The 17,322-nt window shown below is 41.8% G+C and overlaps 1 protein-coding gene across 3 annotated transcripts in view; it reads left to right on the forward strand.

Moving 5' to 3' along the window:
• sh3glb2b (SH3-domain GRB2-like endophilin B2b) overlaps positions 1–17,322 on the forward strand; it is a 65,742-nt gene that overhangs the window by 36,882 nt on the left and 11,538 nt on the right. For all 3 annotated transcript variants that reach the window (XM_085463011.1, XM_085463012.1, XM_085463013.1), the window contains one exon: positions 1,386–1,635. In XM_085463011.1, the coding sequence (XP_085319137.1) occupies positions 1,386–1,635 (250 nt within the window). The remainder of the gene's footprint in view (positions 1–1,385; positions 1,636–17,322) is intronic.

Genomic DNA, 17,322 nt, shown 5'->3' on the forward strand with positions numbered 1-17,322 from the left:
CCACCTCTCTGCTTTTTTATTCTCCTCCCCTGCTGCACTCCCTCCCACTAAAAACCTTTTTTCCCAACAACAGATGGCGCTCTTCCGGAGGTTTCCCCCCTCCCTTCTCAGGATGCAATTCGACACGCTTAGCAACAGATGGCGCGCTTCCGGAGGTTTCCCCCTCCCTTCTCCGGATGCGATTCGTCACGCTCATTACACACTTCCGGGGGGGAGGGGGGAGGTCAAAAGGTCGTGATTAGGGCCATCAATCACTTCGGATTAAATTTTGTCATAAGCTGTATGGGAGTATCTCTCTCATGTGGACTCAATCATATCAGAAACCAGGATGGTGTCAAAACATGTACACGAGGTCCAGACACTGAGCTGCCGTCTTTTTCGTAACCTCCGGTAACATAGTTTAAACTGGAAAAAACTTTTTTTGATGTTGTCTTGTTATGCTTGTTTACATCATCATCAGTGATGCTCGCATTAATGCTGACCCTGGTCTATGAGTTTTAGAGCTCATGCCAAACCATGTAAACAAAACTGCTGCTTTCACTGGACCCCACGTTCATTTAAGCCATAGGTGTCAAACTCTGGCCTGCGGGCCAAATTTGGCCCGCAGCCTAATTACATTTGGCCATACCAAATTATTATTAGAGCTGGCCTACTGGTATTATACAGATAATATATATATTGTTTAGTATTAAGCTTTGCTTGTTTCATATTCAGTTTTTCAGCAAAACTTGTTTGAGTCCATAAGAAGAGATTCATTCTTAAACCTGGAGGAAGATTTTTTTTTACAATAAATATTGATGTAAGCCCGCGACCTTGTTCCAGTTTTGAATTTTGGCCCACTGTGTATTTGAGTTTGACACCCCTGATTTAAGCCATCGTGGGGAAAGTTGTAACTGTGGGGGGGTTACATCTCTTGGCCGGCTTGGGAACACTTCAGTCTCCTCAGAGGAGCTGGAGGATGGAAGATATGAGGAGATTTTGGGGGAATGGCCATCAGCAAAATGTGGTTTTAACATTTTGTACGTATTTCAGCTGCATGACTCCACATCAGGACAGCCCAGCTTCTAAACAGGCCTGCCAGTAATTCTGAAGCAGTGGATCCTGGGGTCGTGTATGAGGTTATGAAGTGAGAGATGAAAGCTTTTTGCTTATAAAACTGTTGCTAAAAGTCCAACTGCCCCCCCCCCCCCCCTGAAATAATTGCATACACTAGAAGAAAAAAAGAAACACCAATAAAGCCTTAAAGTTTTTGAGATTCTTTCAATAAAAATAGGCTTTAAATTATTTTTTGTAAATAATAATTTTTATTTCTTCCTTTTTGGAAGGCATAAAATGTTTGTTTACAGTAAGTAAACCATACCTACCATGTATGTGTCTTCACACAGATGTGCTAATGCTGTCAGTGCACCCCACTCCTCTGCCTCCGTCTGCCCCAACCCTGTGTCCCCCGCCTTTCTGTCTGGACCGGCATCCTCCGGAGCCGCTGTCCCTGCCGCCTCCTCCTCATCCAGCCAGAAGCCGGTCACGCTCGCCATGGAGCAGTCACAGCTGCCCGTCACGGGTGCCAGGAAGGCCAGGGTCCTGTATGATTATGATGCCCACGACACCAGTGAGCTGTCATTGTTGGCTGATGAGGTACAGCAGAGTCAAGCTGAGTCACCACATACACACACTTCACTTCACTTCACTTCACTTGTAAGTGAAGTGTGGCTCTTCAAATGCCTTATTGCTATAGGTCGCCTTTTTTTGGAATCTTTTTGCAGCTTTCAATGTTTCCACACAAAATACAGATATAAGCTGTCCAAAACAATGCAAACTGTTAGTGTTTGTTTCAATGGCATGTGAGACAAACCAGCACCTGCCTTCGTCTCAGACACTCCTGAGCCTAAGGCTACGAGTATGAATAGAAAGAGCGCATGGGCATGTGTAGCATTTCTTTGTGATCCCTTTGAAAACTCATTGGCCTAAAATCCCGACGTCAGGTCGAGACATGATTCTCAACTTTTAAAAAGATATCTATTGACAGGCTGTGAATCCCCCGATTGCAATAGTGCAGTCATTATTATCACGCAGGGTTTGCACTAAAGAGACGGAACTTGAAAGAGTGTTTAATGTCAGATCAGACATTTGTAGTTTAACTTCTAAAGTTCAGGCCACACAAACCACAACCCTATATTTCTGAAAAAGTCCTAAAGAAAAAATGTTGATGTTTCAAAGATTTGAGAGAACAACTTTCCAAAACCTAAAAACCCCTTGGACACGCCGTGACCTTGAACATATTTTTGGTTATTTTTCCAGCAGATGTCGTGGACTGAGCCATGTAGCACCATTTCTGTCTGTCTTTTCTGATTTGGGGTTGAGCATTTTTTTTTTTCTCAAATCTCTTTATTTGGTTTTCCAGTGTTCTTTATCATAAAAGGCAACTAAGATTCAAATATAAATGATTACATATATACAATAGAAATTAAACACAGTAAAAAAAAAAAAAAAAAGCAACAACAAACAACGTTGGACAGAGGATGCTATTTATCGAACTAACAATGAGGCTCAGTGACCATTTATATCTGTACAGTATTGAAGAAATCTATAAAAGATTGCCAGGTTGAATGGAATTCCTCCAACCTCCCCTTTAGTAGGAGTTTAATTCTTTCCAGCTGCAAGTGTCTCAATACATCTTGTATTAACGCTGATGTGGTAGGAGGCACCTTTTGTTTCCAATTTAGTAGAATCAAACGGCGTGCCAGCAGCGTCACAAAACGTATCACATTATTTTGGGTGGCTGATAGGTCTACAACAACCGGCTTCACTCCAAATAAAGCACAGATTGGGTCTGGCTTAAGTGGTTTTTTTAGAATTTTAGACAAGATATGAAAGACATTATTCCAATATGTTGTTATACAGGGACAATTCCAAAACATATGCGCCAGTGAAGCAGGTTGCTGTTTACATCTTTCGCAGGACGAGTTTACATTGGGGAACATTTTTGACAGTATCAACTTTGATAAATGGAGTCTATGTAGCACTTTAAACTGTAAGAGTCCATGACGAATGCAAACAGAGGAAGAGTGTACATTTTCCTGGGCTTTTGTCCATTGATTATCTGTAATTCTCGTACCAAGGTCACACTGCCAGGCCTCTCTCAGATAGTCAAGTGTGACAGTTCCATCCAGTTGTGAGTGCGTTGTGAATTTTTGTTATTAGTCCTTTCTTGAGTGGATCAAACTGAAATAAGTTATCTAAGGCAGAGTCTGGGGGCCGACCTGGAAAAGATGGAAAAAGCCTCCTTACAAAGCTTCTGCTCTGTAAGTATTTGAAAAAGTCATTACTATGCAAGTCAAATTTTTCTTGCAGTTGCCGGAATGTGGGAAAAACCTTGTTGATGAATAAATCCTTTATTGAGTGCAGCCCATTGTGGTTCCATTGGAGAAATGAAATGTTTGAAAGTGATGGTGTGAATGTTGCGTTATTCATGAGTGGAGTTAGTATGGAAGCTTCCCTCCACCCGAAATGTTTCCTTATCTGTGTCCAGATTTTAATTGTATGAGAGACTACAGGATTTTTAAAGTCATGTTTAGGGATAGGGAGAGCTGAATAGATCATAGCTTCTAATGAGGAGAAGCTTTCATTCTCCATCGTTGTCCAGTCGGCCCCCTTAGTCTGCAACCAAAACGACATGGAACGAACATTACATGACCAATAATATAGACGGAAGCATGGTAACCCCATCCCTCCCTGACATGTCGGTCTCTGTAGGTAGCTTTTCTTGATTCTTGGATTCTTTCTGTTCCATATGAAATAGGATATTAAGGAGTCTAATTTATTAAAACAGGCTTTATTAATCACAATAGGGATACACTGAAATAAAAATAAGAATTTGGGAAGAATATTCATTCTAACAATGTTTATCCTCCCTGCTAGTGAAATTGGTAGATTAATCCATTTGTCTATGTTATTTTTGGTTTCATCATATAGTTTAGAGAGATTGTGTTTAAATAAACCATAATAATCCTGAGTGATATTTATTCCAAGATATTGGAACTGATTAGAAACCTGAAATGGCAAGGTATTGAAACAACTTGGGTTACCTATTGCTTTAGAGTTGACTGGGAATAGCACACTTTTAGATAAATTCAATTTGTATCCTGACACTTCTCCAAAATTCTGCAAAATTTCCATGATGACTGGGACTGATTTTGCAGGGTTAGAAATATACAGTAGTAAATCATCTGCATAAAGCGAGACTTTATGTTCTGCTTTTCCCCTTCTGATCCCTGTATATTCGTCTGTTGAGCGCAGTAGAAGAGCTAAAGGTTCAATAGCCAACGCAAAAAGCAGAGGTGAAAGAGGACAGCCTTGTCTTGTTGAACGATTCAGATCGAAATAGTCGGAGTGGACATTGTTTGTTTGTACCGACACTTTTGGTTGGATGTATAGTAGTTTAACCAGAGAAATAAATTTAGGGCCAAATCCGAACCTCGACAGGGTCGAGAAGAGATAATCCCACTCGACCCTGTCGAAGGCCTTCTCCGTGTCCAAAGAAAGCAAAATTTCAGGACTAGGATTGTGCTTGTCTTGCGTATAGATAATGTTTAAAAGTCTTCTAATATTAAAAAACAGCTGCCTGTCTTTAATGAATCCTGTTTGGTCCTGAGATATAATTGTTGGCAGAACAGTTTCCAGGCGTGTTGCCAAAATCTTTGCAAGTATCTTATTATCTACATTAATTAAGCTGATCGGTCTATATGAAGCCGGGTCTAAAGGATCTTTTTCTTTTTTATAGATCAAAGAGATGCTTGCCTGATATAAAGTCGGCGGTAGGGCTTTTTTGTCCAGCGCCTCATTATATACTTCTAGTAACAGGGGTGAGATATGGTCTTTAAAGGCCTTGTAAAATTCCGAAGTATAACTGTCTGGACCTGGAGCTTTGGAGTTCTGTAAATTATCTATTGCTTGCTGTAGCTCTTGTATAGTTATGGATTTTTCGAGTTGTTCTACTTTGTCTGGGTTGATCACAGGTACACTAAACTTGTTAAAGAACATCTCAAATAGTGCGGGGTTCTTTTTTGATTCTGAGGCGTATAAGTCTACATAGAAACTTCTGAATATACTATTTATCTCCTTTGGGTCCCTCGTTATTTGTCCCGTATTGGTGCGAATTTCTGTGATCAATCTTGTTGCTGCTTGTCTCTTGATTTGTTGTGCTAGAACTTTACCCATCCTTTCCCCCTGTTCATAATATTTATATTTTGCCCTGGTTAGAAGCTTGACTGTTCTTGCGGTATACATCAATTCTAAATCAGCTTGCAGGGACAGTTTCTTCTTGTGCAAGACTGTTGAGGGCCGCGCTGTGTGTTGTCTATCTACTTCCTGTATCTTGTCTTTTATACGTCTCTCTTCTTCTCTTTGTTGTTTATTCATTAGACTCTTCCGCGAAATTAACTGCCCCCGAATGTACACTTTTAGTGCTTCCCACAAGGTAGACTTGGTAATATCCGGAGTGTTGTTAATTGACAGGTAGAAATCAATTTGGTTCTTAATGTCTTCTATCCCCTGTTTATTTGATAATAAACTATTATCAAATCTCCATATCTTTGTTGTGTGATTGAACCCGAGGGCTAGTTGCAAAAGGAGGGGGCTGTGATCCGACAACATTATTGTGCCATATTCACAGCGCTTTACTGATGGCAGAAATTTAGAATCGATTAAAAAAAAGTCCTGGTATATGTCTGGTGGACCGGAGAATAGAATGAATATTGTCGCACATTAGGATTCTGAACTCTCCACGGATCAATTATTCCATAATTTCCCATAAATTCCTGGATGGCCTTTGCCGATTTAGATATTTTGGCAGGTTTACTCGATGATCTATCAAGGTTAGTATTTAACACCAAGTTAAAATCACCTCCTATGATTAATTGATGAGTATCGATATCCGGAAGCTTTGATATTATCGACCGTATAAATTGCTCATCGTCCACATTCGGAGCGTAAATATTTACTAACATAACTAAATGACCATAAAGTTTGCCAGTTACAATAACATACCTACCCTGAGTGTCTGGTAGTATTTTTGCTGCTGTAAATGGTACCGATTTTTTGATCAGTATGGCTGTGCCTCTGCTTCCAGCTTTAAACGTAGAGTGAAATATTTGTTCTATCCATTTGCATCGTAATCTGTTGTGGTCTTGTACTTATAGATGCGTTTCTTGCAAAAAGATTATATCCGCGTTTACTTTTTTTAAGTGAGCTAAAATGTTTCCTCGTTTCACTGGTCCCCTGAGTCCCCTACAGTTCCATGTTACAAAGTTGACAAGATTTTGTGGTGCTCTCTCAGTAGAGGTACCAATAGTTATTAACTGTTACTGAGTGGTTGATGGATCTTACTCTGAGCTTTCTAAAAGTGATCCTCTGAAATTCACAACTTTCTTGAACCAAACTAAAGAACAACCTCATGAACTCAAACCGGAACCCTTTCTTCATTTGCAAAGAAAAGAAAAACAATTTTTGTCCAGCTTTTTACAGGCTGTAGACATCAGACTCACCACTAAACTCCTTAAGATTGTCTATTATTATATGCTATTCCCTCCTGGGTCATGTTTGTAAAGATGTGGCTAAGCGGTAGATGTGGCTGGGTTCTGGACGTGGGTACTGACGAACTTCTCTGCTTCGCGCGGATCTGTGAATGAGTGCTTAGCGTTGTTCACCGTTATAGTCAGCTTCGCGGGGTAGTACAGACTGTACAGGATGCCAGCATTCCGCAGTTTCCCTTTCACGGGGTTGAATGACGCTCGAAGTTTGCTGACCTCAGGATTCATGTCCGGGAAGATGTGTACAGGTGATCCTTTGTAGAAGAGGCGACCTTTTTCCCTGGACAATCGTAAAATCTTCTCTCTGTCGGTGTAGTAGTGCAGGCGGACTATCATGGCTCTTGGGCGCTCCCCTGTCCGTGGTTTCGGGGCGAGGGTTCTGTGGGCTCGGTCTATCATGATAAGCGAATCATCATTTTCTTTCCCGAGCACTTCTGAGAAAAATTCTGCCATGAAACAGCTGGGGTTTCCCCCCTCTGCGTCCTCATTAATGCCCACCACACGCAGATTGTTTCTGCGGCTTCTATTTTCTAAATCCAGGCATTTGTCGTGTAGCTTGTTGTAATCTTTCTTTAGGGTTTCGTGATCTTTCTCCAAGGCTGTTAACCTGTCTGTAGTGTCGCAGAGGGCCCGCTCCATGTCCTTCTGTATACTTGTTGTTTCTGCATGAGTTTCGTGCAGTGCCTCTATTTTCTGTGATAGCTCATGTCGAAGCTTATTGGTGTCTGCTTTAGCTTCTTCTCTTAGCGAGGAAATGTCCTCACGTAAGTTTTCATGCATGTTATCTATCTGCATCTTAATATCGTTCATCATACCGTCTCGGTAGGCTTGCAATTCGCTCCGAAGGATCCTCACGGAGATTGGCGAGTTCTCGTCCGCCATATCGTGTTGTGGCTCTTCGCCGCCAGATGTAGCAGAAGCTGACGACAAAGTTTTTTGCGTGTATTTCCGACTACTCTTCATGACTCGCTTTGGTCAGGAGGAGTTTGTACAGTTGAATCTTGGTCCAAATCAAAGTCAATATGTGTCCCAGGAGGTTTGGATAATCAAAAATCTTAGCGGAGCTGCCTTTCGCTGCTACTTACTCCATCGGCCGGAAGCAGAAGCCCGGGGTTGAGCATTTTTGATGTTCTGTTCTGGTCTAGGAAGAAAAATCTTTAATGTTTTGGGTGTGAGGAAATAATGGCCTGTCTTGATATGGGTAGCTGGCTTTAGAAGAACAAAGCTTTCACGGCTGAGAGCGCGGTAAGGGAGGACTCTAAGGCTACGTCCACACTAATGTGTTTTCGTTTGAAAACGCATCGTTTTCTCTCCGTTTTGGCCTCCCGTCCACACTGAGACTACGTTTTTGCTCAAGGAAAACGCCGCGTTTTGAAAATGCTCTCGAAAAAGAATACATTTGAAGACGGTGCGTTTGCATCGCAGTGTGGACAGTGAAAACGCAGACTTTGTAAAACGGTGACGCATTTTAGTCATGTGATGCTTGTATTGTTATAAAGGGCATTATACAGCAGTTGTTTTGTTTGCTCTCAACTTGGACAGCCCTATTAAAGATTAATATCAGTCTGTACATGCTCCAGATAGCTTTTCTTCAAATTCTTTAATTCTCACTTGCTTTTGCAACTTTGTACTTTTGTGTTACTCGCAGCAACAACTCCACCTCATTGTTAGTCTATTTAAAAAAACTTGGTGCTTTTCCTCAACCTTTTGCTGCGACGTTTCAAAGAGCCAGAAAGTAAATAAACGTCAGACAGAAATGAGGCAGGCCGAATCTTCTTGCGCTTCACGCATGCACAGTACTGGAACATAAGCGTTTTCGGCCGTTTCAGTGTGGACGCATAACTTTGTGAAAACGACTGAAAACACTAGTGTGGAAGCAGAGCGTTTTCAGATGAAAACAGCGTTTTCAAATCTATCTGGGTTAGTGTGGACATAGTCTAATGCAGACAGCACGCGGAGAAGCACGTGTGAAGTGAAAGGGACTTTATTTACACAAGATGAAAAAATAACACAATGAATAAACGAGAACTTAAAGTGAGCACGCTAAACAACTGTCTCAGTTTCTAGCTCTTCTGAGGAAATTACGAAACCAAAGATTCACTCAGAAACTTAAATGAAAGCACATGGACCCTCGACTCAAAATACAGAATTTCCTAAGCACAATAAACACTAACGTCTCTCACTATGGTTAACGTATGAACAGAAATAGTGTGAGCAACACTAAGAGAACGTCACATTTACTGTTTTTCACCATCTTTTGTTTTGAACTGGAAACACTGCTTACAGTAAAGAGTTTTTAGTAGCCCTAAACCACTCCATCTATATCATCCCATGTCCATTAATTATAACCGTCATTTACAGAATGAACTATTTTTTTAATATTAAACAAGTATTTGCACAGTGTTTACTGTGACCAACTGGTTATTGTATGAGCGTGCAAAACCACTTAATCAAAAAGTCTGCAAACTATCATGACTCAGACCGACCGCAGTCACTAATTTATAAACACAGATTGCCAAATGTTACAGTCAGTCTGAGTCAGTCCAAACCGATGAGCTCAACTCGTCTTCTCTTTCTGCAGTACAGGGCCCTGTTTCAGGAAGCCGGTTTAGAAAACTCAGAGTTAAAAATGATACGCAGGGTTGAGTAACCCCGAACTGTCCAACTCGGAATATTCGGTTTCAGAAAGGCTGATAACAATTAGTTCAATCAACGCGGAGTTGCTTTAACCCCAAGTGAAGCGCGCGGACGAGGATACATAAAGCCCTGATAAGCGGAGCACAGATTAAGCGAGTCACCATGGAGACGGAGGGAAAGAAGGCGCGGTCAATGTATTTCACAGCGCTTGAGGCCGAAATTCTGATGGCAGCATATGCCGATAACATGCAAATTTCTCAGAAAAAAAGTAACACAGCCACAGCTGCAAAAGAAAGGGAGCATGCATGGCAAAACATAGCCGACAGAGTCAATGCGTGAGTGTTAATATAAACATTGATCGAGGGATTTCCACCCATTTAACACGTTATTTTATCATATGTTATTTTATTTGTTATTTTATACATTTTATTTTGTGACGTGATGTGAGCGCAGGTGCAACCCAACAGGCCCCAAACGTTCCTGGCAGCAAGTAAAAATGAAATATAAAAATATAGTCCAAACAGGTGAGGTGTAATTGTATTATGAGCCATAGTGCTTGGTCTGTTTGTCCCATGTAAATCAATTGCAGTTAGAGGCTACATTAATTTTCTTTCTGTAAGCACTTATTGAAATTATCTGAGCACATTACAAGTACATATTTGCTTACTCTGTATGCTCAAATGTGGCTCGTTATAGCCAACAGAAAAAAAGCGGAGGCCCGAAAAACAGGTGGGGGTCCTCCACCACCACCACTCACAGAGGCTGAGCAGTTGGCCCTCAGCCAAAACAGTGGGCGCCCTGTGGCCGAAGGCATCTCTGCGGGGACATCCTCTGAGTCAATAACCCCGCAAGACACAAGTGCCTACATAGGGGGTAAATTCAAAATAATACATGATGTGCATACATCCTTTCTTCACAGTCACCTTTGCAGTGCTACTCATTCATCTGATAAACTCTTTACCATAATGGATTATTTTGTAGTGAAGTTATTGTCCTACTGATTTTGCCTTCCCTCAGTCTTGGTTGTCTTTGAGAGCATAATGACAATGAAGTGTAAGGTGATTGGTATGTTTGTTAATTGCCATTTGGTCCCTTGTAAGTTATAAGTGACCTGTATAAACCTCATATTCTATCAGTTGATGGTGATGGTGTACTGCATCTGGTGCAGCCTCCTGTTGAGCCAGACCAACATGCAGTTGTGAGTAATACTCCACAGATTATATGAGTTTACAGTAGAACAGCAATGTTGTTTATTTCTTTACTACAGGAAAATAATGAAGAAACATTGACAGCTGTTACAGAGGAGGAAGCAACAGAGACACTTTATGAGGTTTACATCTTTTAATACTTTGTGTACAGGAAACACAGGCGACCAATAAAGCCAGTTGAACAAAAAATCTGTTTATTCTTCTTTCAACATGTTGAGGTGATGGGTCAAAAGAAATGATTGTGACATATGGTGTCTCTGACTGCGCTTCCATCTTGTATGTCCGTGGGAGGGTCAGGATGTTCATGGTTTGGATCACTGCTGATGTTTGGTTCAGAAGGACAGTGTTCTCCTCTAATTGTGGCAATGTTGTGAAGAATCACACATGCCACAATAATGTCACATGCCCTTTCTGGGGTGACCCTGAGTCTTTGCAGGCACTGGAACCAGGCCTTAAGCATTCCGATAGTCATTTCAATTCTGGCTCTTGTCCTGCAATTAGCCAGATTATATCGCTGCTGTGGGCCCGGTTCAGGGTCAGGGTAAGGGGTAAGCAAATAGGGTAAACATGGATACCCCCTATCACCAAGCAAGTAGCCAGTGAACTCTCCTAAGACAGAAGGATACACTTCAGTTCAAATGTCCCTGAAGCAATTGGTCTTTATATATTTTAAAGTATTCTCAACTCACCATGTCCAAATTTTGTGCTCAGTGTACATTCACGGAATATTTGTGAGTCATGGACAGAGCCTGGCCACTTGGCTTCCACATTTGTGATAATGTTGGCAGCATCACATATGATCTTCACAGTGCAGAGAACACAAATTAGCATCCATTACTATGATGAAATAATTTGTTAGTTTGAAATGCTACAGGGAACTATGTACCTGCACATTAATGCTGTGGAAAGACTTCCTGTTCACATAGTCTCCTTCATTTACTGAAGGAGCAATGATTGGAATGTGAGTGCCATCTATACGGCCAATCACGCCTGGGAACCGTGAAAATAAATGTAAAATTTAAGTAGTAGTCCAAGTAGCACCACATCATAAATTAAGTTTTGGTCATCCTGATACCTGCAATTTTGTGGCATCCCTCTTTGATGAATCTTGTGGGTCTATGACCGGGGAACACCACAGACGAGTACAGGAGACGTTTCAGTGCAACTGTAACATTCCTGACTGCCCGACAGACGGTAGCCTTGGAAACGTGCTCAGCGTCACCAATATTATACAGAAAGCTCCCGTTTGCAAAAAACCGAAGTGCAATACAAATAATATGTACAGAACTGAGAGGATGTCCACGATGTGTCACATGCGTAATATATGGCCTGAGGATGTTATCCAAATAACTTATAGATTGTGCTGAGAAACGGTAACGTTCGCACAGACAATCATCAGGAAATGATAAAATGTCCAAACGCGCTCTGATCACTCTCTCCCGGCGGAGAGCTCTGCGGAGAATTTGGGCTTCACGATCTACTGGCTCTTCAAGGAAGTGGCACGCCATGTCCGACACTTCCTACTGTCAGGTTTCCGACAAAGGGGCGGAGACAGTCAGGGTTAGTTGTAGTAAACCTGCTAGGGGGCAGGTTAGCTTCACGGAGTGTGTCGTCATAGTGACTCACTGAGGCTTCATCTGAACTCGCTTTGTGAAACCGAAAACCCAGAGTTTTCGTTAACTCAGGGTATACTTACTCAGTTTTTCCACTAAACCGGCTTCCTGAAACAGGGCCCAGGGGCCCGTTCTTCGTACGTCGCTTACTACATCCAAGATCAAATGACACATCCAAGATCAAATCATCGCGCTAACCGTGAGCTCGCTAATCCGGTTCCCCGAACACACCTGCTGTTGACGATTACTACAGCTGGACGCAGGAATGTGACATCACTGGGTGTCGTAAAAGGGGCTACGCATCGATAGTAGAAACATTGATCGGCAACCCGCTGATTGGTCGGCGAAAATGTCGAAGGGGCGTGCTCGGTATTTTCCGGCAGCAGAGCAAGAACTCATGAGTGAGGGATTTCAGGAGTTTCAGAGTTTAATTAAAACGCAAGAGAACACTGCAAAGGCTGCAAAAGCAAGGAGAGAGGGCTGGCAGAAAGTTGCTGACAAATCAAACTCGTAGGTAATTTAATAATAATAATAATAATGGATTGGGTTTATATAGCGCTTTCCAAGGCACCCAAAGCGCTTTACGATACCACTATTCATTCACTCCCACATTCACACACTGGTGGAGGCAGCTACGGTTGTAGCCAGGCTGCCATATCGCGCCATCGGCCCCTCTGGCCAACACCAGTAGGCGGTAGGGTAGATCTATCATATGACACTATATTGTCCAATATCATATGGCATTATATTATATTATAATATGTTATATTATATCCCCTTTCACATTAGAGCCACAACAGGACCCACAAGAACATGGGAACAAGTAAAAGTGGAATACAGGAGTATTCTACAGAATGGTAATATTTATCTCTTAGATTGCTTTGCGTCTCTTGGCAAGGTAATACTGGCCTGTAATACTCTGTTAGTTTGTTCATAACAGCAACCAAGAAAAGGGCAGAGGAAAAAAAGACAGGTGGTGGTCCTGCACCCCCTCGTCAACAAGTTGGTTAAGTAAATAATACCCTCACGGGAATATCGATATCTCTCTATGAGCACACTGTCGCGCTGAGCTAAAGGATCCTGTCTGTCCCGCAATATACGCTGAATTCTGAGGACTCTCCTTATCAATCTTGCACCTTCCGCAATGGGTTGGTCGCGTATACGGACAGGACATGGCTGCGACAGGCTTCCCAAATCCACCTTCGCTTTTATAGCCGTGGTCTCTCATCTTGATTACACGAAGTAATTTACAATTACTACTCTGAAATATGAATTACATCTGTAATAATCACATACATGTAATAGAATGTTAATAGTACATTTCCCTTTTTTAGGGAATGACCTGTATGTATCTGTGTGACATCAATAAAAGGATCAAGTGCTGCATTATCTTTAGTTACATTGATGTTATTTATTTATGGTACAACAGTGGTAAAATATCGCTGTTGCTTTCGTATAAATGAAGCGGACATACCTGCGTGGCCGCGATCTAATCCTGTTTACATAAAGTAAACCTGCTCCCGAGCAGGTTTACGCTTACGGCTCTGTTGCTATGACAGCAAGTCCCGGATGAGCTTCGGGGAACCGACTGATCCAGGATCACGCGAAATCGTCAACAATCTAATCCGGCTAACCTACTTAGCGAGGTACGAAGAACGGGCCCCAGGACTCGACTCAGTTAGCAACCTGTGTTTTGGTTACATTGCTATATCAAACCAAAGTTACTGAGCACTCATGTTTGCACTTAAATTGCTGTCCTGCAGCAGCTAAGTCACTGTTTAAATTTCTGTTTCATATCTGAGGTTCTTGCTTGAAGTATGTATGTTTTCTTTTGTAGACAGATTTGGGATTTTCACTGATTTATCGCTGATGGATTGCAAACATGGCTCCATTCAGTCCAAACTAATCGCAGACTGAGTTCTTCTTATTCCTGTGTTACGATGAGGTCATTTTGAAGATGGTAACTAGCTATGAGTGGTCAAAGGTCTGCAATGGCGTGTCCAGCGGGGTGGCCTGGGGGGGGCACAGGCCACCCCCCAAACCAGACTGGCCACCCCAGGTGCCACCCCAAAGGCAAAACAATAAAATTCAATCAAATATCAAATGTCCGATTATGTTTTCACGGTGACGCTCAGATATCCGAGTGTAAGTGAATGCAGCATCGCTTCTGCGCTATGCGCATCACGTTAGCAAAGGTAGGAGAGCCAAGCGCGAAAGATGGCACTGCAGGAAACAATTTTTCGGTGAAAGAAAATGAGCCAAATATCAAGTTTGTTGAGTTTAGTAAACTTCGGTGAAATTAGAATACCAAGGAAAAAAATAACACTTAAAGAATTATTGCAGCTGTGGAATATTTCAGACAGTAGGCTACTGAGGGGAGCTAACATAAGAGTTATGAGTTATAAGATATAATCTAAGTCGTAACATTGCTGTATGGAGCTGCAAATTTGGTTGCAGGTTAACATAGCTGGACTGGCCATCGGGCATACCGGGCATATCCCCAGTGACTTATTTTTTATTTTTTTTTTGTAATGGCATGAACAATGAGAGGTGGTGGATTGGCCAGATGCAGGTCGATGTGTAGAAATAACTCCGTTGTTTGGTGGTGGCTATGACGGGGCTTCCACAGAGGCAACAGGTGGATGAGGGAAGGGGAGGCAGGAGGAGAGACCCGAAGCAGCCACCAGTCCGAGTGTCAGGTGAACTGAACTTCAGGTAAGAAGTTATGACCTGCAGTCTATCTGGGTCAGATATAAACCAAGTTTAGGTGGAGTTTATTTTCATGTTGCTGACTTTTTACTGTCAGTTGCAATAACTCATACTGCGTTCTAGCCAGCTTGACGGAGTTTTTATACAGCTGTTCGGTTGCTATGATGTTACTGATAGTGAACTTTATTTTATTCATAAGGTTAGTTAGTAGAGTTGCCAACGGCTCCTTAAAAAAATGGAATGGTCCCTCATTCAGAGAAAATATTACACGTTTCGTATTGAGCTGAGAAGAGACGCAGTTTGTCCCGGACTTCAGCTAGAATGGAAAAAAGACACAAAGCTGGATTTATTCTGTCTTTACGCTGCACAGCTGCCTCTTCTCTCATCCTCTCTCTCCTGTTGCTACTTCAATCATGAAACTGATCAATGATCAGCTGATCGGCTTTTCTCTCTTGTTTGTTTATCGCCCACTTTGCGCCAGAAAGAGGAAACCAGCAGATATTGCGCTAAACAACAGCAGCACGTTTAAGCTTGATCAGCTGTTGTTAGAATGTATTTAATATTAATTTCTAGTATCAGCTGATGTTTGCTGGAGCCACAGCTGTAAAGCTGCTGGTCATGATGTCGGTTTGTATATGTGGTGAGAGGGAAACATGAAGATGAAACCAGGAGATGTCCTTACTGGATCATCAGAGCTGAACAGGTGATGGAGAAACAGGTTTACCTTTTAGGTGACATGAATGAGTTGAAGTTATCAACTGTTTCTGAGAGATAAATAACACCAGGATCCTTTTTTATGTAGCTGACAGCTGGTAACTGTGCAGGGGCGGGTCTAGCAAAGTTTTGCCAGGGGGCCAGGTAGGGCATTAACAGGGAAAGGTGGGCACAAAGAAATACTTTTCTTTCTTATTCTCATTTAAAATACCTAGTTTTTATTAAATAATTATCTAAATCTTACAACCAAAGTTTTTATCTGACGTAAAATGTATAGAAATCATACATATACCAACAAGACTGTACATCACTGTCACAACAGCGTTTGTTTTCATTCAAAGTCTTTATGGCTTTACTACCTGGTGGGTCGGTCTGTAGTAAAAATGCCCAATTTTTTTGTCCCAGTCCAGCCCTGCAGGTTAATACTGGCAGTGTCACCATGCCAGCTGACTGTATTTCATCATCAGCCAGTGTTGTTCTTTATCAATATTACTAAAGTTTACCATAAGGCAGCATAGAAAGTATTTACTTGCTTTCAGGTTTTATTCAAATATTAGTCTTTTCAGTTGTTTCTCCACTTTTTTCCTGTTTCAAAATCAAACACCAGTTTGTGAGAAGATTATCTTCTTTTTTTAACAGGCAGATAAAGTTTTGCATTGGCTAATTTGTCAATTGTTTGTTACAAATGTTCGTATTTTAATTTTCAAAAATGTTTTTGCCCAAAACATATGTGCACTATATGTCAGTAAAAATACTATGCAAATATTGCTGTCCTTGAATGCTGAGTAAACACTGACAAAGCACTGATTGTATCTCTTGTACTTTATCAACGCAGTATCTAAAAACTTTGCACCGTAGTGGTTAAAATCTCATTCTAATAAGAGTTAAAAGTGCATTTGGTTATTAGGTTTATAGGATTATTGAATTATGGTTAAGGGTTGGTAGAATTTTTTTTTTAAACATTATCTGCCAATTAAATCTGCCACCCTTCTCCAAATCTGTGCCCCTACCTGGCCCCCCCAACAAAAATTTTCTAGACACGCCACTGAAGGTCTGGTTCCCATCCCCATTTCAGCTTTCAACAAGGAGAGCTCAGTGCACACACAATCACTTTTGCTATCATTTTGATTGTTCTGCAGTGAAGTCACTGTTTTCCTTATTGTGACTGTAGCATTAGACCAATATTGTTATTTTCTCATAAACTTTTATACAGTCTGACTTCTTCTTGTACCCAGGGGAGTCACCCCCTGGGTACAAGTCAACCGTACAGCATGACATTGGTTATGGCGTCCACCTGAACGGTAGCGAGACTTCGAGCTCTGACCTCAACGTCCTTTAAGTACGCCTAAACAGCGGTTAAAAGCCAACCTTTTAGCGGCTGTCTCTCCGACCTAAGCTTCTGCTTTGATCTAAACAGCCAGAATGCCGACTAAATATAGGTCCAAGCCTAAAACAGCCGGAAAGGATGGATCAGACGACAATCCTAGCAACGAACCTGAAACCGAGAAGATGGAAGGAGCTAGTGCTAGCGCCCAACAGACCGAGGCGAGTGTTTTGGCCGCAATTCAGTCGCTGAAAATACACTTCACTGCCCAACTGCAAGAAGTTATAACATCAAACCAAGAAATAAAAGACGCAATTGGAGTGTTTTCGGAGAGGCTCACCTCAGCAGAAACTCGCATCAGTAAAGTTGAAGACGACGTCTCTTCTCTCACAAGTAAAGAGGCTTCCCTTCATAAGAAACTTCAGGATCTCCAGCTAAAGGTGGACGACCTCGAAAATAGAAGCCGGAGACCCAATCTGAGACTCGTCGGATTACCCGAGAACACTGAACAAGGAGAAATTACAATATTC

Source organism: Copadichromis virginalis, linkage group LG7, assembly GCF_057382275.1.
Source record: "Copadichromis virginalis isolate Kocher_CV1m ecotype Utaka linkage group LG7, C_Virginalis_male_GT1.1, whole genome shotgun sequence".
Lineage (NCBI taxonomy): Eukaryota > Metazoa > Chordata > Actinopteri > Cichliformes > Cichlidae > Copadichromis > Copadichromis virginalis.